Genomic DNA, 24,417 nt, shown 5'->3' on the forward strand with positions numbered 1-24,417 from the left:
TTGTCACCAGATGAATTCAACTCAGGACAGTTTTGTGGTCTGATGAATTGTGAAGAAGTTTTGAATCTCTAGACTTTTTAGGTGTGAGGATGGATTGGTGGGTTCGGGACTGTGATGCTGATTGACCTGCCTCAGACACAGATGCAACAACAGATCCTGCACAGAGCAATCCCCATCACCCAGGGGCCACCTCGCAGTGGAGATGGGGTACTGCCCCTACTGGAGAATGGTGGCAGGAAAGAGTAATGCTCAGACCAGCAGGTACATATGTCCCTCCAAAGGACTCCCGGATAGAAACTTAGATGCCCGGACACCTCTTATTAGGGAAGAAATGTGGCTGAATCCCCTAGTCTGGGAAAGGCAGATCCCCGAGGGTGTCTCTTACCCGGGGAGTGTTCTGTGGAATGACTCATTCATGATTGCAAAGTGATTTCCAATTACATATATTAATAAGGCTACAGATCACTCCAAGGGACTGTTGTTTGAAGCCATTCATGAAGGCTCTGCTTAGCTCCACTTAGCATCTCAATGGTGGGTTCTGATTGCGCAGTTGGAAATGTTTTAATCAGCAACAGCTGTCAGCTTCCCTCTGATGGCAATGCAGTCGCCCAGGCGGGATTCAGAGAGCATGCACCCAATTTGTCCCACGCAGACTCAGTGAATATTCATCAGGACTTCCTAAGCCTCCACAGTCTCACCTGTCCTTCTCCTACCCCTCCTGTCTACACAGATTAGGGGAAGGAGATGTACCCTTCCCCTTTTCCCTATTAGAAAACAGAAACTGCAGCCATGTCAGAAGGCTGGTCAGGAAGGGTGCTTTGGAGTTGAAACTCATCCTTGTCAAGGCAGAAACTAGGTTAAATCGAAGGTATGGCGCATTCAACTACCTTCTTGGTTTTTGTCAGGCTCCCCCCACACTCATCCCCCACCCCCATCTTCTGAGCGGAGAGTGAGAATTTTTCTCCTTGAAATGCAGCCAGTTACAAGACCTAATGACCCAAAGATAGCTCTCACATCCGCTGTTCGCATTCATTTGTCAGCAGTTTGGGCATGGGGTCACCTGCAGCACTTACTAGGTATCACACATGTTGTGGGCACTAAGGACATTCTCAGGCAGCTTTTATCCCTGATGGAGAGGAAACAATGAGGATAGTTTGGCAATAAATACCATGAAGACGATGATAGAAAGTACTGGAATTGAAAATAACTCAACAGGGGGAGTTGAGTTATTTTCAGGGGGAGAGGGCCTGGCTCAAGGAGCAGGGCCAACGCCTGAAAAAAAGCATGTCCACCTGTAGAGAACAGTGAGTGCAAGCCAGGAACAGCACGGACTGTTCTAGAAATAGAACAGGGATAGACTGGGCTGTAGTGTACAGGGGAGGGAGGCAGAAGGAGATCAAAGGCGGGCGTTCTCCCTTCCTCTCCATTGACTTGATAAAACACTATTCACAATCCATCCTTGAGGGAAGTCAGGGCAGAAACTCAGAGCAGGCCCCCCGTGGAGGAAGCTGCTTGCTGGCTCACTCCCTGGCGCCCCTGCGGGCTCAGGCATAGCTAGCCTTTTTAAAGAGCCCCAGACCACCTGCCCAGGTACAGTGCTACCCGGAGTGGGCTGCGCCCTCCTACACCAATTAACAACCGAGACAACCCCTCACAGAAAGGCCCACAGACCAACCCGATAAAGAAAATTACTCAGTAAGTATCTCTCTTCAAGGTCCGTGAGCTGGCTCAGTACTTAAGGGCACCTGCCAACAAGCCTAAGCCCTGAGTTCAATCCTCATGACCCACATGGTGGAAAGAGAGAACCAACTCCCACAAGCTGTCTGTCATCTGACCTCTAAACTTGCGCCATGGCCAGCATCTCCCCACAACCTCAACCCCACATACACAATAAGTAAATATAAAAAAATAGATATAAAGACTCTCATGACAGGTGACTATCTTTTCAGCTGGCAGTGCTAACTAGGGGCCCAAGGGTCAGGTTATAAAAGGCCTTGGGACCAGTGACAAGGACCTAGGCTATTACTCTGTTTCTACTGGGCTATAACTGGAGGGTTGTGGGGTGTGTGCTTAAGGAGAGAATGGGAGGGCTATGCTCTGATTTACATTTTAAGTGTGGATCTAACTTTAAGCTTCCACCTCTGTGCTATTGCTCATGCTACATACCAACTTGGTTCATAGTGCCCGCTCTGAGCAAAGAGAAACGGAGCAAGCTACCCTTCTGTCTTCCCACGTCCCAGCCCCACGAGCCTGCTGTCAGGACTTGTGAGCTTGGATGCCAGCCGCTTCGTGATCACCTTGAGCAGACAGGAAAGGAACCAATATTTCAGTTTGATCTATAGTGTTCTGAACCTACACAGCACAAATTAAGTCAAAGGTGATCTCAGAGGACCTCCATGCTGTCTTCCTCTGGCCAGGAACTTTGTAAGTGGCTGGCGCATATGCTCTTAGCCAGACATGAAGAGAATGAAGCATCTCTGGTGCCCATGCAGCCTCCCACAGGACCTGGCATTTTACAGGCTCCTAATCCAGAATGGGGTTATTTATTTGGTATATGGGGGTAGATGGTCCTCACTGTAGTAGCAATGACCTCAGAGCAATCAGGAAGACCATGAAAAGACAAGAGGGCAAGAGGGCAAGAAAACTTTCTAAACAGATGACGGCTATCCTAGTTAGGGTTACTATTGCTGTGGTGAAATGCCATGACCAAAACCTATCTGGGAAGGAAAGGGTTTATTTGGCTTACACTTCATTGAAGGGATGCTCCTCCTGGCTTGCTCAGCCTGCTGTCCTCACGATGTGGCGGGCCCTTCCCCATCAATCACCTACTTTTAAAATGCCCTACAGGCTTGTTTGCTTACAGCCTGGTCTTATGGAGGCATTTTCTCAACCGAGGTTCCCTCTTTTCACACAACTATAGGTTGTGTCAAGTTGACATAAACTAACCAGCACAATGGCCGACTGAACTCAAATCTTTACCCACTCTGCATGCACCCTCTGTGTTGTGTGACTTCCACAATTCTTCCTACTGGAGTGAATGAAGGACATCTCTCCCGCAGCTGTGAACTCAGCTATGTACCCTGTCTTGGCTGCTGGTGGCATTGCTTACAAAAGCAGAAGCTTGAATGTGCTAATAGGGTGGGAGCTCATCGTGAAGAGATCATAGCTTTAGGGATGGGCCCCTGGGCCATGAGGACAGTACAGACACACAGTGCAGCCAACTTGCCTAAATGTGGAGTGGCATTCCGCTGGACCCTGCCTACATCAGGCAACACGAGACCCACCGACATGCATCTGAACACAACAAATACTTGTTGCTGTAAGTCGCGACTTGAGGTAGCTTACTGTGCAACCGTATGTTGTGACAACAGAGAATCACTGAAGACCCTGTAAGATGCTCCGTCTAACAATACACAAGTCTCTCTGTCTAGGTGGTCTGCAGTGGGGACAAGCCTAAAAGGTGCCCAAGCAGACCCTGTGGATCTCACAAAACACACTAGTAATGTTCTCTTGTCCCCACCCCCAAATGAGGACACAGTGCCCTCCCTCAGTCCAGAACATAGTGTGGAAATGTGAATCCTCTCTTGTTGGAAAGCATCACTCCTGAGAGCCTCAGTTTCCTCATCTGTAGAAAGGGTGGTCGGTACTGCCTCCCTGACACTGGAGGTCTGGGTGGTGACCTCACAAACAGGCTCAGGCTGCACACAGTAGGTACTCAGCTGGGGTTTGGTTCATATGCCTCTCGTAAGACTAACTCTCCAAACCATTCCAGCCTTGACCCTGTACTCTGCAGAAGCTAAAGAAGCAGCTCAGGCGGCCCTCCTCCTGGCTGCGAACCGTTTTGCTCTTTATATAAAGACACACCATACAAACGGGGAAAAAAGAAACCACTTGGCTTCAGGACGCAGTTCTGTTCTCTCCCTTTAATTAGTCCCTTTCAGGACAATGCCCAACGCTGATAGAATAACACATTGCACATGGCATAGGGAATCAGGAAACCCATTAACAAGGAGCCATCTCCATGGCCTCTCCTGAACCTTGCATCATGTGAGGCGCTAGCTCCATCAAACATGGTTTGTTTCCAGGCTTCTGTCTCCTGTCCGTGCAGCCAGCTCCTGTCATTTCCTAGGAAACTCTATTAAAGTTTTCTACTTTTGACATAGCAGTTCTACAAATGGCTAAAAGTGGGCATTAGAATTAAGCAGGATAAAAAGCTCCCGGGGAGGAGATATTTTCAGAGCCTGGAGAGCGGCAGTCAGTGTGACAGAGGCACTTGAGGTCTAGATCTGGCATTCAGAACTCACTTTAGCTGGGATACCTGCTGCTTTCCGGGCCACTGCTGGCTGCTCCTCAGCCCTGGCCAAGGAGGGCTTCAGCCCAAAGCCCTTCAGTTTGCCTTTGATGCCCAAGACTTCCAAGCACAGCTTCCTGGGTCTGTCTCACTTCAGATCTAATCTGCCTCACGGTAGCAGCTGCTTTTCTGGTCCATGCAGAGCAAAGTGACACTAGAGGGAGGCTCGACAACCTCCTCTGATGACAGGATTGCATGGCCACTTGATCTTAACACCTCGAAGAGGAAGGTTCTTGAAGAATATACTTTATGCTTCTACAAGTTGGCCCATGCTTGATAGGATTGAGGAAGGGGAAGCTCAGGCTGAACTAACTACATGGGAAGTGCTTCAAATAGAAAAATCTCTCCTTTCCAGCAGGGGGCAGCAGGAGGCACTGAGTAGGCACTGGGGGATGTTGATGTTTTGGGTACTGCCCTCATTCTCTACCCTGGTGACCCCCCCCCCAAAAAAAAAAAAACTGGAAAGCAAGGAAGGCTTAAGCACTGAGCTCATCATACTGTCACTTCCAAGCTACAGGAGAAAACCTGTGGGTGCAGGATGCTCTTACTGCTGTTAGTCTGCCCATCCTTCTACTCCAGTGGGCCTGGAAAGCCCAGAACTGGAGAAGCGTGTACCGCCCGTCTCCTCTCTGTGTTCCAAAGGTTCTCTGGGCCAGAGAGGTGCAAGCAACTTGCTCATAATACCTGCTATTAGACAGTTGCATGTGAAGCTGCCTCTGCACTGCAGTCTTGGTTTAATTAAAATGTGTCTGATATCATCTCCTCATTTCCATTAAAAGCCGGTGAGATCTGAGCAGCTAAGTGGGCCACATGTTTACTTCCTCTAGGACTGTTAACATCCCAGACAACGATTGTCTCACTTGACAAATAAACTCTCCAAGCAGCTGTTTGGATCCTGATACAGTAATCACCAGTTGGCCTTTGCAACCTAAAGATGGATGTGGGGATGGACCTTCCTATGCAAAATCAAAGAGGCTACTTCCAGAAACTCACCTCCAGCTACAAGAAACTGCAAACATACAAAGCAAGGGAAATTTTCTTCCATTTCCTTAATTCTTCCAATAATTTATGAAGAAAAAAATATGTGGCCTCGGGCAATCAAGTAGTTACTACCAAGAAGCACAAGGATTGATTGGCCTTGCACTATGCTTGGGGATGGGTTGGGGACTGTCGAGTCCTTAGGTCGTTCTGCCATTGCTCAGTGCTTCCTTGGGCCTGGACTGAATTCTACCTTATCCTTCCAAAGCCTTCAAGAACCACTCACACACCTCACGGCCAGGTCAAAGCCTTCCAGGTGCACAGCCACCATGTGGTCACACCTTCCCTCCTATGTATGTCCTGAACACCAACTTCTCACAGCCTCTTACTCTTCCCACATCACCTGGTGCAACAAGAACGCTTTCCAGTTTCTACCAAGATACTCTGCAAAGCTGTAAGTTCTCCAGTCATCAAGAGGGGAGTCCTCTCTCTGTGCAGCATTTAGCAAGCCACCCTCAGGGAAGACCCCCACCTCGGGGTCTCTGCAACGGAAGTATAATGGAAACTCAGCCTGGCCCTGGATGGACACAGTTTTTGGCAACTTTTCAAAGGAGCCATGAAAACAAAGGATGTAGGCATTTGGGTGGTAATATGAAATGATACGAGAATGACCATCAGGCTGCTTCTTCACCATCTGACTTCTCCCTGTCTTCCCTTCCTCTGTAGGATGTGGGAAGCACAAGAGTCTCCTCCTCCCAGTGGGTAACCCAGCATTAGCAGGCCCGACCCTCATCTTCTTGGGGCTAGTTTCAGTTCCAAGAAGCAACTGTAGGAAGCTCCAGGAAGCCTTGGGTCTGGCGGCTACAGAGGGAGCTCCGGAAACACACTGAGGTTCTTTTGTCTCTAGAGAAATGTTTCCTTGTCGCTCTAGGATTAAGCAAAGGAAAGCCTTAGTCCCCTTCAGTCCTGGGAAATGAGAGAGGACAGCTGGAAGCACCCAGACTCCTAACTGCTGGAGAAGAGCGCCTGGGGCAAGAGGGGAGGGAACTTTTTAAGTCTACTAAAGGGGGGGGGGGGGGGCTCCTCAGTCCTCTTAAGGTAAATCAGCTGCCTGGCCAGAGAAGGAGACTGAACCTCTAGAGGAAGAAACAAGGGTGATAAGGAGACGCGACAGGGGGACAGGGAATGGGGCCATGCGTCCGTCCGGTCCGTCCGTTCTAGGGATCGAAGTCTGTTGTCTAGGGCAATGAGTCTGATGCCTGGCTGCCAAGGGCTATCTCTTCCACTCTTGGCCCTGTTAGTCCACTTCCTACCCCCACCTAACCCTGCCGCTGTCTCCTGACAGCTACTACAAGCTCTGTGAATTAGGCTACATTTTCGAACCCCTGGGACTTGAGGTCAGGGAAGCCTGTGGAAGAGGAAAGAGGGGAGTGAGCGTTAGAGTCCTCACAACCGCATGTCCACAGGGAGAACCTATTGGGGACCTGGCCATCAGGCCAGTTCCCTTGACCCCCGGTCTCCGCCCTGCAATCTTTGATGATAGCAGGAGAAACTCGGGTTTAGGGGTGGAGAAAATCTTGGGTTGACTCCACTGCTCCAATTTCCCCCCTAATAATTAATTGTTCGCCCAGTCCTTTGGGCGGGGAGCAGGTAGAGAACACTCCTGGAGTTCTCCTCCTGGGGCCATGTGGGAGCCACGGAAGAGCTCGCCGGGTCCCACTTTCTCCCGCAGTCCTCTCCCGCGCGGCGTCTGGCTCCCGGGGCTCTAGCCGCGCCTGCCAGCAGCAAGCGCTCCCTCTGCGGGTGGGACTTCCACGGCTCGGGGACAGTCGCGTCCACGGCACCCTGCAAGTTCAAGGATATAAGGCTCGCTGGGCACGCTGCAGCGGGTTCTGACTCCCCAGAACCGGGAAGCTGGTTGCTAGCCACATTCGGGTGCGACCACTCGGCCGCACCCCTCACACTGAATGCCCGCAGCTGCGTCCCCTGGGAAGAGGACGTTCGCAGGGGGCGTCATCTTTTCTAGAGCTTTTACCTCGAACTGTGCTGGGTGATCAGAGACCCAAACACGCTGCCACCCTTCTCTAGCCCGTTAGAGCTGGGTTCCGCGTCTCTGTAGCCCGGAACAGCACAGCACTACCACCACCACCACCTTCCCCCATATCCCTAACGCCCAGCCTTGCTTACCTGTCCTGGCGGTGCACACACAGAACCACAAAACTAAAATCACATCCATCGGCATCGCTCCGGAGGCTCCCCGCCAAGCAGGGTGCACCAACGCCAGCAAGAAACCAATGCTTCAGAAAGCCGCGGCGCTCTGGGCTCGGAGCCGCCAAACTTGCTGGCGGGCGGCAGGGGAGGTGGCTCGGCAGCGCCGGGTGCCGCGCTCGGGGATCGCGCCCGGGAAGGCAACCCCGGCCGCCCCGCCCCCAGCCCACCCCCCACCGCGGGCGGCGGCCGCGCGGGGCTCGGGCCCTGAACCCGGCAGCCGCTGCGCTCCCCCTGAGCTAGGGCGAGAGCGCCGGGCTCCGCCACTCCCGCAGGTTGCCCTGGGCGCCTGTGCGGATCCCGCTCGCCTCCCGGGCTCTGGAGCAGCAAGGATCCCAGCTATCAGCGCTGCGCGGCTTCACGCCCCCGCCTTTGCCACTGCGCCGCGCTGCGGGCTACCCAAGTTGCCACAGTTCATCCCCGCCGGGTCCGAAGCCTCCCAGTCCGCGTGCGTGGGTTTTGTTCCCTGGGGGAACCAGATCTAGGAGGTGTCAAGGAGTGCTCCCAGCCCCTCCTTGGAAAGCAACTACTAGCGATTCGCTCCAGCAAGTGGATGGGGAGGAGCAGGTGATGGAGTGGATGGAGGTGATGGCTGAGTCCTCGATGGCCACCTGTACTTTCTGTCCCCAGCCAGAGACCCCTGTGACTGGATACTGGCTTTTAGGAGTGCTGGTAGAGGGTGCTGAGACGAAGATACGGGACAAATCCCTGAGCTTGGAGCAATCTATGGCTGAAATTGAAGGAGCGGTTGCAAAGCCTCTTTCTACAGGCCAAATGCTGCCACATAGGGGAAGTTCTAAACCATTTTTTTTTTCTCTAGTGTGACTTTCTGGATGGTTTTCTCCAAAACACGCTCTCTGGGCCTCTCTTTCTCTCCTTTCCTTGAGGACCCTGACCCGAACACCACTCTGTAGAGAGAAAAGCTCGGCTTTGCTGGCGACCAGTGGACAAGCAGAAGAGGGGTCTCTCCTGTCTAGAGTACCCTCTGTTACCCGAACCTCCCTATGAGGGCCCCGTACGCCCATCTATCTAAGGGTGATACAGTCACAGAACCTGGAAGGTCAGAGCCTCTGGTTTACACATTTGTGTTATGTGACCTGAAGCCCCCAGGGCCCCAGCTTCCCCCAACACCCAACACCCAACACCACTCTGAGATACATAAATCTGTATATTCTCCGGGATCCAAGAGGAAAAAGACTAACATCTTCAAAGAGTCTGCTTCATTTCCAGGATTTCTCCCTGGCATTTGCACAACCTCCGTATTCCTATAGCCTTAAATTTGCATACCTTTAACCCCAGGAGACCAGTGAAAGTCCTCGACTTAATGGCACAGCTTATGAAAAGGAAAAGTTTTACCTACACATTCCTCTGACCTTTGTCCTATTTTTCAGGACATTCTGTATACAAACTATTGTCCACTTATTCCATATATGACTTTCCCTGGGCAGGTGATCAAAGGGATCGTGAAGTCTCATCTTGAAAAGTGCCCTCTGCAATGCAGTTGAACTGGACTATTACAGAGTGAATGATGTGAAGTCTCAACTTACTCTTCAGCGTGCGTGCGTGCGTGCGTGCGTGCGTGTGTGTGTGTGTGTGTGTGTGTGTGTGTGTGTGCCTCTTCCTTTGGAGGCCAGAGGATGTTGGATGCCCTGCTGCTGGAATTACAGGTTATGTGACATGTGTGCTGGATACTTGTGTCCACTGAAAGAGCAGCAAGGACTTTTAATCACTGAGCCATATCTCCACATCCAACTTTTATTTTGTGTGTTATGTCTCTGAGGATAACCTTGAACCCTGATCCTCCTGCCCTCTCCTCCTAAGTGCTAGCATTATAGGTCTGAGCCCCCACACCTAGTTCATGTGGCGCTGGGGTTGGAACCCAGAGCCTGGTGCATTTTGGGCAAGCACTCTACCAATTAAACTGCCTCCCCAGTCTCTTACTCTCCAGCTTTCTCAAAATTCAACTTGGCCCCAGAGCAGACCCTTATTCCTGTGTCTTCATCACAGACTCGACTTTCCCTTCTTCCTGGAGCATGTCACATGTGATGCCAACATTAAAATCAAACACTTGCAGGAAATAAGGTTTCCCATGACTTACTAGGGCTTCTGAGGAAGGACGCCATACACCAGGCTTCAGTTGTCAATGCAGCTCCATAGCCTCTGGGGGCTCGGAACTGTGTTTTCCAAGGTCTCAGAGGTATCAGAAGCCCTAAGAGTCACTGTGCTCCCAGCAAAGGTTCCCTTTGCTGGCTTGGATTGCCTGTGGCTTGGATTCTATCTCTTGAGCCCTAATCCTCAAGACTGTGATCTGGTCCTGTGGGGTGGGGGTGTTGGTGTGTTTCATTTAAAAAAAAAATTAAGTGAGACATATGTTCTGTCACAGCTCTGCAGCTTCACATCCATTAGCAGTAACAAGAGTTAATCTCAACAAGCTCGTAAATCTTCCCTAGATAACTAAGTACCTCAGTCTCCTCAGCAAAGTGCACTCCTGAGTGAGGATTTGGGGAGCTGGGCCATCAGAGAATAGGATCAGTGAATTCCTGTTATGCAGTGAAGGGTCCAAATGCTATGTATGTGTCCAGTGGCGGAAGGTGGCCATATTATGGTGTTCCCGGCAGCAACAAGGCTTACAACCTGAACCCAGGTCTGTGTTAAATCTGCTGGGGAATAAAATGCCACAAAAAGTAGGTGTTTAGTGGCTGGAGACTGGAATTTTCCAATGGTGGAACGTCCTGTGAGTCCCCCATGTCTTTATACATAATGCTAAGAAAGTCCATTTATTTCACCAAGTTAAGCTTGGAACCTTTCTTTGGCCTGTCCGCACCCTCCTTTTTTCCTCCTCAGGAAAGTCAATCATCATCATGGCATGTATTCCACTTCTGTGAAATCTCCAGAAAAACAAATTCATAGAAACAGGAAATTGATGAGGAGTGAGGAGAAGGATCAGGGGAATGATGGCTAAAGAATGCAGGGTTTACTTTGGGGTCATAAAATATTCTGAAGTTGTTGAGTGTATGGCTCTCATAGACTTCACAATGTACTAAAAGCCATTGAATTATGTACTTTAGGTAAATCATGTGGCGTGTGACTGATATCTCCAACTTCCTTAATGATGTCTGTAATATGACCAAGTAGGACTCTTGGTTTCTGGTTTCTCTCTCTGCCCAAAGATGTTCCCTGTTAACTTTTAAGGGAAGGCACTGGCCTTCACTGCACAATCCAATCAAATAACCCACAGTTACCCTCAAATACCCTCTGCTGGCATGCAAGCCATCAAAAACCCTTCAGAATCCATGAGGAAAGGGGGTCTTCTCAGCAGCCCCAGTGTTCCCAACCCCTCTGACCCATTCTTATCTCTTCCCAGCTGCTCTCACTGACTCCATACTTGCCCCTTACAATTCAGTCACTCCATAGAGATCACAATCTGCTTCCCAAACTGTATCAAATTGTATTGTGAAGGCACCACATGCTTTGGTTGCAGGACACCAAGAGATCAAACTGGAATGGAGCCAGAAGTGTCCTGCCTGCTGGCTAAGCTTTCACAGTGCTGGGAGGTACCTCTCAGGCTGCTGGGAGAGTATTGTCATCCACAGCCTTACACAGCTGTGAACCCTGCATGCTACACTACCTGTCTGCCAGACAAGATGTGCCCGTTGGTACAGTAGTGGCATGATGGTAGAGGGGGGAAACAACCATTTCTTGAAGGTAATTCCCAAATCACATTCCCTTGTCCCCTCATCCTGCATTAGTCACTGTGTTTTATAGCAATCCAACTACCTTCCAAGGCCCTGACTCAGCTTCCTACCTCTCTCCGCCCATGCCCCCTCTCTCAGTCTAGGTGGACTTTCTTGCTGCTCCTCCAACAGACTAATACCTTCCCTGTGTTTCATTTTCTTCCTACCTGGAAGGCTACATCCATAAACCTTTGTGTTGTTCTCTTTGAACATGACTCTTGGATCTCTGCTGAAAAGTTGGCTTCCTGGGAAGATGCTGCCTAGAGCAGTATGTCATCAACCCCCAGAGTTCTCGCCTTCACTTTCTTTCCACGTGTAGTATGATGAACAATATTATTCACACATTTACGTGTGTGTTCTCAGTGCTGTGGGATGTTCTGTATGGCAAATGTGTTGCTGATTAGTCAATAAATAAAACACTGATTGGCCATTGGCTAGGCAGGAAGTATAGGCGGGACAAGGAGGAGAATAGAGTTGGGAAGTGGAAGGCTGAGGAGAGAGACACTGCCAGCCGCCATGATGACAAGCCGCATGTAAAGATGCCGGTAAGCCACGAGCCATGTGGCAAGGTATAGATTAATGGAAATGGATTAATTTAAGCTGTAAGAACAGTTAGCAAGAAGCCTGCCACGGCCATACAGTTTGTAACCAATATAAGTCTCTGTGTTTACTTGGTCGGGTCTGAGTGGCTGTGGGACTGGCGGGTGACAGAGATTTGTCCTGACTGTGGGCCAGTCAGGAAAACTCTAGTAACAGTTCTCCATCTGTCGGACTGTAATACAGTGCCCTGAGTGTAGGACGTCTGTCTTTCTGGTTACCTCCATTTCCTTCCACCAGAGCAGTGCCTGGCTCATGTTGGAGGTCTGATGTCAGAGATCTGATCATTGCTTACTGAATGAAAGAAGCGACACCTTTGCCACTGGAACCATCACAGAGAACCGGGCTTTTCTGGTTGACCGAGGCAACAACCAAACTGCCTTGTCCTGTTGACCTCCAGGGCTGCTCTAAGCTGACTTCCTTTGAGACAGCGGCTCCGACAGAGTAAGGAGGAAAGTCCTTGCCAGTATAGAGACTCAGTCCACAGATGGGGAAGAGATCCAAGATTGAGAAACTACGCACGTCTTTGGTTGCTTTCTAAGCTCCCCTTCCTAAGTCAGTCGTCTTTGTCCAAACAGCCTTAGAATGTCTTCACATAGGGGGCGTATGGTACATTTCCTTATAAAATGAGAGGAAGTGGAGTAAAGTAAAGAGGCTCAGTCATTAAGAGCACATACTGCTCTGACAGAGGACCTGAGTTCAGTTTCCAGCACCCACATTAGATGGCTCACAACTGCCGGCAGCTCCAGCTCCAGGGGACCTGACACCTGTCTTCTGCCCTCCACAAACACCTGTACTCACATGCACATACCCACACGCAGACACACATGCATTCACATAATCAAACTTTTTAAAATTTAATAATAATTAAATATTTAAATGGAGACGATGAGGGGTTGGTATTATCACACACTGGATTGTGCCTCCCACTCTGCCCCAAGATGTGGTCAATTCCCAGCCCCTGGTACCTGAGAATAAGACCTTATTTAGAAATAGGGTCTTTGTCCCTGTGATTAAGTTGAGATCATCAGAGAGAACCCAGTCTCATATGACTGCCGGGCTCCATGTTTCTGGGGAGCAGACAAGAGGAGACACCAGGAAGCACAAGGGAAGACAGAGGCTGCTGCAGACTACCATGAGCAGGGGCTGCTAGGGGCTGGAAGAGGCGGGACAGCAGACTCCCAGGAGGGTTCAAAGAGACTCAACCACTTCCCTTGACTTCACAGTCCAAGCTTCAGAGCTGGGAGTGGCTAATTCCCTCTGCTTCAAAGTTCTCAGATTTGAACTGCTCAGTTAGGACGGCCCTAGAGAATCAATAAAGTGCCAAGTTGCTGGTAGGGCCGGGAAGGCGTAGCAGCATCCAAGCTTCTTCCTTCACAGGCATGGCACCAAGTGCCCTACAGAGAAGCTGGAGGGCTGGTAAGAGAAGGTGTTTTCAGTTCTTGAAATGCATGTGCATTCAAAGAGGGATTGAGTGGATGTGCCGTCCTCTGGGTCACTATTTCTATGTGAGTTTTTAAGCTCTACTGATGAAAAGTTTGAGCTTTTCTCTAATGGATACAATCAACTTCAGTCACATCCAAATTAGAGAGACCTTTGTTCTTCTGATTTAACTATTGTACCCAGTCTTAAAGCTTCAAATACTTTTAAAATAGAGCTGGATATAGGTCAGTAGGGAAAATAGGTAGAAAAATCTACAAATAGGCACATGGATAAAGACAGTTCACAATGCTTATGATGTAACTGTTCTAATCCATCACACCTCAGATGAAGGACAGGTTTCTAAGGATACAATCAAGGTGTTGGTAAGTGATAAGTAAGCAGGTATTATCCTGCTTACTTATTAGGGGCAAGCTGTTCCTCATCCAAGCATTGGATCCATGATCAAGGGGGATGCTCAGAGTGGTTGCAATGGATTAACTCATGTGTTCCCCAAAACAACCCAATTAGCAGATGGGATGATTATACCTATTTTATAGATATGGAAATGGCCATTGTCCAGATAAATAGCTGAGCCAAGCTTTAAACTCAGGCAGGATGACTACAGGCATGCACTGCATTATTAAACTATACTATGTGTCCTTGAATTAAGCCTATGAATTCATTCTCCTTGAGGTCTTTAGGGACCTCAAACAAACCACACACCAGAGCACTACTCCCTGCCGAACTCTTAACCAATCGAGAAATAAGAACATTCAACAGGAGGCCAAAACATCCCCTCATTAATACAAGGGGCAGTCCTAAGAGAGTAGAGCCTTCTGCGAGAGCCAGAATGGACTGGCCATCTGCCCTCCCTCCAGGCTGGACCTTGCCACAGCCATCTGCCCACTGAACTGGATGAGAACAGAAAGCAAAGTGACCTCCTCAAGAAAGAAAGGCCAAGGGTTTGCCTCCTTCCTCTGCACGGGATGGGAGAGTGGGAAGTGGGTTTAAAGGCCAGCAGTGTTCAAGGAAAATCACTCACCATGGGAACCAAGAGAGCAGGGAAGAGGTGATCCAGGGGATAGCAGCCCTGTGCCATTTAAACGGAATCTACAAAGGCTATGCCAGTCATCCAGGGCTGTGCACAAAGCATTCACCCAGGCCTTCTTTTCTGAGCCTTAAACAATCCTTTATTCGTATTAGAAGCACATTTATCATCATTCTGCAGGAAAACTAGGAGGAAGGCATACTTTTCAACTCACACGGAGCTAGGAAAGACACTGCCTACCTCACCAAGGTGTGGACTGGAGGCTGGGGCAGAGCTCAGTGGTCGAGCCATTGTCTTGCATGCATGAGGACCTGGGTTCAAGCCCCAGCACCATGAAATGAGGTGTAAAACATGAGAGTCAAATACAGCTCTCACAAGCAGGTTTGCCAACCCAAAGCAAGGGAGAGCTATTGGGAGATTTCAGACGATGGGGTGGGCAATGGAAAAGGTGCTTTTGATGAGAGAGAGAAGGCTCTTGTTGCTTTATGCAACACACTCTCACAGTAGCCCATGGGGTTGATTCTGCTGTCTCCAATGCTTTCAGGCTCTTACCCAGCATCAAAAGCCAAACAATGTCTTCTTGCTGACACAGTGACAATGAACTTCTCCACATTTCTGAGTAGTTCTCTGGCCCTTCCTCCTCACTTCAGTACGTCTTACTCTCTGTGTTAATAAGGATTTTATTTGGTATCAAATAATAGGAAAAACTCCCAGATAAATAACCACTCTTCATAGGCAAAAGAGTTCTAGAGTTGGGCAGTCCAAGGCTAATTGACCTGCTCTATGAAGCTCTTGGGGACCCTGGTCCTTTCTTTTCTTTTCTCCATCATCTCTAAGATGTAGTTATTGGCTTTGTTGTTCTGTTTGGCTGCCAACATTCCAGCCATTGCACCTGTATTCCAGATAGCAGACTGTAGGAGAGAAAAAGAGCAGGTCTGCCTGGGAGCTTCACATATCACTTCCATTTACCTTTTGACAGAACCTGTTCTCATGGCTACTCCACACACATCTGCTGCCTATTGTTCCATAATGGCCACAAAACACACAGCTGGCTTCTTTTTTAACTCATAATATTCAGAAGAGTTAGTATTGTTCAACTATCTGTGCTGTTAGCAACATTAAGCATGGGGTCGTGCATATCTTTGAGTTGGCTAGGGTTCAACTGCACTAGGCTGACTACTGATAAGCCATTCTGATGCACACTGCAGGAGGTGGACTGGCCCTGCTGCCAATGCAGGTCTGTGACATTATCCCAGTTGCCCTTCCTCTTTGATGGCCATGGTATAGCCAGGACATGTTCTTCTCAAAGCCCAAAGAGGCACAAAAAGAAAACAGGTGTCACCTTTAAGGTCGTCTAGACGCAGACAGTCACTGCCACCTCAGCCCACAGGTCGCTGAAGGAAGCACAGGTGCATAGACAAGCTCAGGGGCCAGGAGACGTAGCCCACCCGTGATGAGGGCATGACAAGTGTGTGATCTAGAGGAGGTAAAGAAAGCAAGCCAGGGTGATAACACACGCGGCTAGGGTCAGACAGTCCTGAAGAAGAAAAGACAGGGGTCCAGAGACACTTCACAGGCACCTGGACACCTCTTAGAGCACAGCAGCTGTGTGAGATATCAGCACGTGGCTTCTGCAATCACTGTGATTCTCACTCGGTCTCAAGGCACCATGTAGATTAAGTGTACTCACAAGGAGCCAGGGAGAGAGGCAGTAGCCAGCAAGATGGCCATGGCAATTTCTACTGTGGAAAAGCTGAAACAGGGACAATCCTTGAATATCATTTATCTAAAAATCTTAAGCCAAGAAAGAATAAATTCATCTCCAAGGTGCCTCTGCCAGGAAACACCAGCCCACTGCCCCACAGATGTCTGTCCTCTGGGCTCTGAGGAGGGATGTCGGTGCTTCATATTGCATGGAAACCACTGGACTATCAAGTCCTAACTGGCATTTCAACCTTAGTCCCACTTTCTATCAACACATATGACACTCTCAAAATTCATCCATCATCCCATCATCTGCGCACGTGTGTATGTGTGTGTGCAGGGGCACAAGTGTGTACTGTATGTGCATGTGTGCGTGTGTGTGTGTGCGTGTGTGTGTGTGTGTGTGTGTGTGTGTGTGTGTTTGTAGAGACCAGAGGACAACCTCAACCGTCCTTCCTCAGCTGCTATCCATCCTGTTTTGTGAGATGGCCTCTCACTGGCCTGAAGTTTGCCAGTAGGCTAGGCTGGCTGGCCAGTGAGTGCCAGGCATGCTACTGTCTGCACCTCCACAGTGCTGGGGTTACAAGCACGCACCACTACACGCAGCTTTTCTCATGTGGGTTCTGGGGTAATCAGGTCAGCTCCTCAGGGAAAACGTTGTACTGACTGAGACATCCCCAGGCCCCTCTACCCAGTCTTAAACTGCTCAGATGCACCTTTGTACTATCATTGTGTTTGCTTCCAGCTAACTGCAAGCTCATCCCAGCACCCCACTGACCTTACATCTTCCCCACAGGCCCACATCACATTTCAAGAGCCCTGACCAATACACTCAGCCAGATGGAATGTCTGTGAACCCTCAGTCACAGGCCTCTCCTAAGTATGTGTGAACGCCAGTCACAGGCCTTTCCCAGGTGTGTGTGAATGCCAGTCACAGGCCTTTCCCAGGTGTTTGTGAACCCCAGTCACAGGCCTTTCCCAAGTATGTGTTTGAACCCCAGTCACAGGTCTTTCCCAGGTATGTGAATCTCACAGTCACAGGCCTTTCCCAGGTGTGTGTGTGAACCCCAGTCACAGGCCTTTCCCAGGTGTGTGTGAACCCCAGTCACAGGCCTTTCCCAAGTGTGTGTGTGGGAACCCCACAGTCACAGGTCTTTCCCAAGTGTGTGTGGGAACCTCACAGTCACAGGCCTTTCCCAAGTGTGTGTGTGTGTGAGAACCCCACAGTCACAGGCCTTCCCAGATGTGTGTGAACCTCACAGTCACAGGCCTTTTCCAGGTGTGTGTGAACCCCAGTCACAGGCCTTTCCCAGGTGTGTGTGTGAACCCCAGTCACAGACCTTTCCCAGGTGTGTGTGAACCCCACAGTCACAGGCCTTTCCCAGGTGTGTGTGAACCCCAGTCACAGGCCTTTCCCAGGTGTGTGTGAACCTCAGTCACAGGCCTTTCCCAGGTGTGTGTGAACCCCAGTCACAGGCCTTTCCCAAGTGTGTGTGTGGGAACCCCACAGTCACAGGCCTTTCCCAGGTGTGTGTGAACCTCAGTCACAGGCCTTTCCCAGGTGTGTGTGAACCCCACAGTCACAGGCCTTTCCCAGGTGTGTGAACCTCACAGTCACAGGCCTTTCCCAGGTGTGTGAACCTCACAGTCACAGGCCTTTTCCAGGTGTGTGAATCCCACAGTCACAGGCCTTTCCCAGGTGTGTGTGTGTGAACCCCAGTCACAGGCCTTTCCCAAGTGTGTGTGTGAACCCCAGTCACAGGCCTTTCCCAAGTGTATGTGTGTGAACCCCACAGTCACAGGCCTTTCCCAGGTGTGTGTGTGAACCCCAGTCACAGGTCTTTCCCAGGTATGTGTGAACCTCACAGTCACAGGCCTTTCCCAGGTGTGTGTGAACCCCAGTCACAGGCCTTTCCCAGGTGTGGTGTGGACCTCAGTCACAGGCCTTTCCCAGGTGTGAGTGAACCTCAGTCACAGGCCTTTCCCAGGTGTGTGAACCCCACAGTCACAGGCCTTTCCCAGGTGTGTGTGAACCCCACAGTCACAGGCCTTTCCTAGGTGTGTCAACCTCACAGTCACAGGCCTTTCCTAGGCCAAGGCTTGACCACAGGATGGACTCCATGCTTCAGTGTGTGGATCCCAGTATCTGCTTTGAGCATCCATGTCTCCTACAAAGATGGACCCAGGCTATCCTGCAGCCATCTAAAGCTTAAGCAAAAGATGGGAACAGGATGTGAGCACCTTGCTCATTAGAAGGCAGTCTGACTAAGGCGATCAGATGGAGAAGGCATAGCACAGGAAGGATCTCCTCTGCATGTCTCTGGACAGAGAGTCAGGGGCTCCACCTACTTGGATAGAGAAGAAGGACATTTTTTTGGTTTGTTTACTTAACATGGATGATTTTTCTACCAAGTTCATTTGGCCCAGAGCCTAGCATTTGTCAAGAACTATCTAGATGCCTGGAGCCTAGCATATGTCAAGAACTATCTAGATGAAGTTAAATAAAATTGGAAACTGACAAAATAATAATTGTACTACACACAAAGATTTATCTAACTCAGTCTCTCTATTCAGATCTGTTCATATTCTCTTTCTCCTTCTCCCTCTCCCTCTCCCTCTCTCTCTCTCTCTCTCTCTCTCTCTCTCTCTCTCTCTCTCTCTCTCCCTCCCTCCCTCCCTCCCTGAGGACTAATTAATAATTCAGTGTACAATGGTGTGTTCTGATGGCTGCAAATATAGCAATTTTATTGATATTTGTTTCTGTACAACACAATGATACCTCATTTTTCCAGGAGAGTCATTTTTCACAGCTGTGCCAGGCTACCCTTGGCACACCTGAAGTCCATTTGTTAAAAAAGAAACGTGGTGGTAAGGGGTTTGTAACAGACACAATGGCAAGCAGTGTGTTTTAAACACTGACATTTATTTGGGGTTTTCGAGGACTCATACATTATTAGGATAAACTCTAATTTATAACAGTATGTAATAGGCAAATATATAATACCATAAATTGCATTTGTACACATAAATACAAAATTTGAGGTAGGGCCTCAAGAGTAATGACTTCTTAAATGAATAATGCACAATATATAATAAGCACTCTATACGATAGATATATATATGATGCATCATTTTGTAACATATTTTCTTCATGTACAGTTGATGAAAAAATATAAGGACCTGACTAGGAAACATCTTTATTCATGAACAATAGTGCCCACATGAGATTCTTGCATTTAGAACACTACCCAAGTACACAATTTAATAATTAACCTACTCCTTGATAGGTCCATAATAAAGTGCAAAAGAACACGGACAAATGAGAGACGCAGCAGTTCCCAGTTGACGCCTAAACATCACCCCAGTGATAGAACACACCTGTAAGGCAGTCAGTTACCTGGAGATGTCATCCTCAGGAACTAAGCAAACTTCAGCTTGCTTTTCAGGGGTAAGGAACACCCATCTGAAATCTTTTCTCAACAGGCAGTTTACAGCAACCTATGCCAAGACCATATTTCACACTGGTTCTTCTAGGCAAGCACAGCTAAATGAGAGAAAGACAGGAAGTCTCACTCCCAAACCTCAGGCCAGCTCTGCATAGCACACACTGTGTGACAGGGGAGACAGGCTCACTGGTCTTGGCCTCCACGCCTTGCATGTCAACCTACCATACAGAACACCCTAACTCATGCCAGTGCCAGACCCAAACCCCAGTACCACAGTCGGGATGACCTCGCCATTGCACATCCAGCAACAGTTACTGTGCTAGCCTCTGGGAAGAGGACAATGACCCATGGCCAAGGAGATGAAGAGTAAAGTGTCAATTTAAGGCCTGGGAAGCCCATGCTGACAGAAAGGAACCAGGAAGCGGTGAGGCACACATAAATAACAGAAGGAAAACAAAGCCCTGACCCCCGCCCCTCAGTGCTGCGCCAGTGTAGTGAAATCCAAGTCTCATCCACCCAAAGTCCTTGTGTACAACTCTTTCTAAAGTGCCATTCCCTGAAGTACGCAGCAATTGCAGCTCTCACGCATTAAAAACTCAGCAAAAGTTCTGAAGACGTCAAGGTCATTAGGATTTTGCCTTGACCACAGATATCATGCAAAAAAGAAAAAAAGAAAAAAAGAAAAAGAAATACACAGGGGCTGATAAAACAACTACCACGAAAGACCAGAATTGGACACATTTGTTCACAACAAACACAGCCTGGAGGAGATTAGAAGAAATTTCTAGTAAGCAAGACAATTACACAAAGGTTTGCAGAAGAAACCACAACATCAATAGTTAATAAATACATGGTGGTTTTTGTTTTAAGGATATTAAGGGGTTACTATTTTTCACATATGGCTTGTTTTTCTCTGAATGAGTTTATTGGTTGGTGGTATGACATCATCTCACAGATGGCAAACTCCCCACCACTGCACACAGGGGACTGAAGTCTTCAGTGTCAAGGGAGAAGCTCAGGTGGCAGTTATGACAGCGCTTTCATTTTCTATTTATTCATTCATTTTTTTTCTTCCAATGAGTGTGCATTTTAGTAGCATGGAAACAGTCCATCTAGACGGATACATATCCACTCGCAGTATCCCGACCGAGTCCTCAGGAGGCATACGCTGAGATACACCATGAATGGAAACTACTCAGACACCACTCCTCCCTGCCAGGGAGAGCCTTGAAGTTGAACGTGGCAATGAATGTGGACAAAACTAAACTTCAAAGGCAGCTGTGTCCAGGTGAGCCTGGAACCTTTTCTTACTTTGTCCCTCTGAGCAGCTTTTATATGAAATTAGAGGGAAAAAAAAAAAACAAAAACAAAGCAACAACAACAAAATGGACAAGTACTCAGGGGCAGCTTCTAGGTCTTTCCTAAACACATCCTACTAGACACAGCTGTAGCTGCCCCAGTTACAAACGCCCTAACTGATGAGGTCTCCAGTAAGCCAACTCTCAGTTCACACCCGGCAGTGCCCACGGCCTCCCCCACTCCTTTCTTTTAATCACAGAGGCAAAAATTAGTAAATTGGGCTGGCATCCAGCACCAGTCCCAATTCCAGCCCAGAGGAAAACAGGAAGCCAGAAGCCATTCATCCCAACACAGGCACAAATCCCATGTGTGCTGAGGACCAGCTTCGTGCTTTTCCTAACCTGCAAACTGGTGGGGCTGCGGGTCGTTTCCAGACTGACCTACACACACACACACACACACACACACACACACACACACACACACACACACACACACACACCACCAAAGTCTGGGTACCACCCTGCAATATTGGAGCAGGAATGGGCTGCTCATCAGTGTGGCTTTCTGGGGAAAACATAATGACAGCAGCTAGAAGACAGCTGAGCCCACAGCTTATCTTCCTAAAATAAGGGAAGCCTGAGACTCCATCTCTGTAACAATCTAGCAAGACCTACTTTGGGGAAATTGGGAGAAAGGAGAAATGGAAGAGGGAAGACAAACCCTGATAGAAAAGACATGAAAGCCAGGAGTTCAAAACCCACCACGATCCCTTCCCTAAAACCTGTCATGGCTACTCTGAGAAATCCAAGTCCCCATCATTGTTGGCAGGTGGTGTGAGCACTTGCCCTAGGAAAGGGAGAGTCCAATACAATGATTTCAGACACTTTACATAGTGGAGTCATCTTTTTAAAAGGGTACGCTAAAATCTGTTGTTGGGGCATCATTGCCATTGTGTGGGATGAAAATGTCACATCAATATACAAGATTTGAACCGAAAACTTTGCCTGAGACCCTGTTATATGAAGACAACTCATAAGAAAATGAATGAACCAGTCTCCCCTAGAGGAAACGATTTTAGGTTGTGATATTAATACTGTAAGAGGAAAAGAAATAAAAGCCCAGACTATGCTACTCTAAGCTCGGGCGCCATCTTTGTGGTGATTCCTAAGATATTTATAAGGACAGAAAACACCACTACATGCTATGTGTACATACTGCATGAGCACACACCACATTTTAAGAGTTTCATATATGCCTGCTTGGGAGACACTGTAATAAAGGGTACGCCTGGCCAGGCTCTGCAGATGGGTGGCTTATTCTCACTAGAGGGCAGTAACAATAAACACTGTGAATAGGGAGTTCCAGAAATTGAACTGGCTAAATGCGGTCTTAAGAGCTATAGTCTTAATTGGCTTACTCACTATCTAGCTAAGCTGTATTTATCAGAAAGTCCTGGAAATACAGTGATCTAAGACGTACAACCCCAGGGGTGAGGAATAATATGGTTGCTTTCTACCAATCTCTTAATTTCTCTGATTTCCCTATGGCCACAATTGGCATTTACTGTTACTTAAAAAGGAGTAAAAATTGAGAAAGTATCGTTTAAGAGTTTGTGTCCCATATATACAGACAGAACCAGGGTAAGTCTCATTTTCCCAGAGGTTGAATGACAAGGAATCTACAGCTTATAGAAAGAGATTTGGAGGCAAAGAGACAGCATGCCATGGCACTGAACCATGGTGCTAAAGACAACATGGCAAATAGAACAGCGGTACAAAAGTGGACATGCAAATCAAAGCCTGGCTTCTTGTGCAGAAGGTGGAAGAAAAGACCCAAAGAACTAACTCACAAATGTGGTTATTATAAAGATGGGAGAGGAGGAGGAAGAGAAGGAGGAGGAGGACAGACAGACTGAGGAAAGAGAATGGACAGTCCCTTCAGATCCACAGCATAGAGAGATGAAGCATCTGAATGCATGGTATATTTGGTCAAAATAAAGGAAACTGATATGCAAACCAAACCACCCAGTGGTGCCCAAATCCACCTACCAGCCTTGTCTGCATCTAGAACAAATTCCAGCACTGCCATCTGCCTAAATGCACCTGACCTGAACTTTCGGCTTCTGAATGAGATCATGGCATTGCCCAACTGAGCTGGATGGTGTTGATGAGTCCAAATCTACAGTCCTGAATGTCTGCGTTCTCCTCATGCCCTATTCCTTCCAGCAATGAGAACACACATCGGAATTTCTCTGCTGCCAAACCATGCACCTGCCAGCACTCACCTGTCAATCCCCCCACCCCCTGCAGGATGAATGAAGCACCCAATCAGGGAACCAATCCTTCCAGAAACTGATATCACAGACACAGGCAGACAGTGCTTCCAGTGGTCTGTGTGACTCTCACTACAGCATGCGACAGACACTATGTCCTACTTTTCTATGGAACACTCTCATGCACGGCTGTGAAGCACAGTGTGGGGAGAAAGAAGAGAATTGGGAATAAAGCTGGCAAAAGTGTGAAGGGGAGGCAGAGAGGAAAACCAGGAGTAATACAGGACCATCCACACTACTGGACTAGCACTGGGTGCCCAGTTCCAAATCCTTCACTGGCAGTTTGAGTCCCAGGGACGAGGTTCCCAAGGGGTCCATCATATTCTTGTAACGCTCTCCACGGTGCTGAGCTAAGAATGGACCCCAGTCTGGCTGTGGCGAGCATACCAACTTCAGCCTCTGCAAAAAAAAAAAAAGTCAAAGACACACGTAGTTATAACAGGACTATACCTTCCTCCACTATGGCACCCCTAGCCATCTTCAAAAGGCTAAGGACCACTGCTCCAGATCCCTCACTGGAGCCAAGAGGTTCCTGCAGTGAGACTAGCCTGCATTCATTAACCAGCCCAAGGATAGAAAAATCAAGACTCAGTTTGGTTCACTTGAAATTATTTACATCACCCTGAAAGCAACATTATGATTGCTCCATGTTGGCCTTGTACAAGATTGGTAGAAGACAAGGGCCCAGATTTTAATTATACATCTCCCCCCACCAAGTGAAGAGAACCCACAAGTTTCCACTTCTGCTCCCAAACAGCAAAAGTCATGGGCTCAATTACATTTGTTCTGTAGTCTCAATGGTGGGTTGCTTCATCAAAATAATTGGATTTTGTTTAGCATATTTCCCAAAAGTATATAAATGGCAAAGAAAAAAACCAACCCCAAAGATATATCACCAAGCACAAACAAAGATTTTAATTATCTGTTACAAAAATATATGTTTCTGACTTGGTTCAGCAGTGCAGGTTCATATAGGTTAGCTTTAAAATAATGGGGTGTCTCTAGTCCCTCAACTGAAGTTTTTATAGAAAATAAAATCTGACAGAAACATCTAGAAAAAGAAAAGAAAGCTTACTTCTTACTATATAAGAGGGAATAATTATATGTTTATTACCTATTAAAGGGAATCTGGTTCTTGTAGCTGTTAGTTTAATCTCCCCTTAATCATCAGCTTGCAACCTTTGTGTCCCAAATTAACCATAATAAATTTGCACAGCCAACCCATCAATCTAGAG

The 24,417-nt window shown here is 48.3% G+C and overlaps 2 protein-coding genes across 3 annotated transcripts in view; both read right to left on the minus strand.

Moving 5' to 3' along the window:
- Nell1 (neural EGFL like 1) overlaps nucleotides 1–7,709 on the minus strand; it is an 839,269-nt gene extending 831,560 nt beyond the window's left edge. For both annotated transcript variants that reach the window (XM_052761990.1, XM_052761989.1), the window contains exon 1: nucleotides 7,517–7,709. In XM_052761990.1, the coding sequence (XP_052617950.1) occupies nucleotides 7,517–7,571 (55 nt within the window). In that variant the 5' untranslated portion in view covers nucleotides 7,572–7,709. The remainder of the gene's footprint in view (nucleotides 1–7,516) is intronic.
- Nucleotides 7,710–19,006: 11,297 nt separating this feature from the next.
- The window catches only part of Slc6a5 (solute carrier family 6 member 5), a 56,526-nt gene continuing 51,115 nt past the window's right edge, over nucleotides 19,007–24,417 (minus strand). Inside the window, exon 16 of the mRNA XM_052713471.1 lies at nucleotides 19,007–23,581. Within this exon, the coding sequence (XP_052569431.1) occupies nucleotides 23,426–23,581 (156 nt within the window). The 3' untranslated portion in view covers nucleotides 19,007–23,425. The remainder of the gene's footprint in view (nucleotides 23,582–24,417) is intronic.

Source organism: Peromyscus californicus, unplaced genomic scaffold (genome assembly GCF_007827085.1).
Source record: "Peromyscus californicus insignis strain IS unplaced genomic scaffold, ASM782708v3 Scaffold_4__1_contigs__length_199733344, whole genome shotgun sequence".
In the NCBI taxonomy this organism is placed as follows: Eukaryota; Metazoa; Chordata; class Mammalia; order Rodentia; family Cricetidae; genus Peromyscus; species Peromyscus californicus.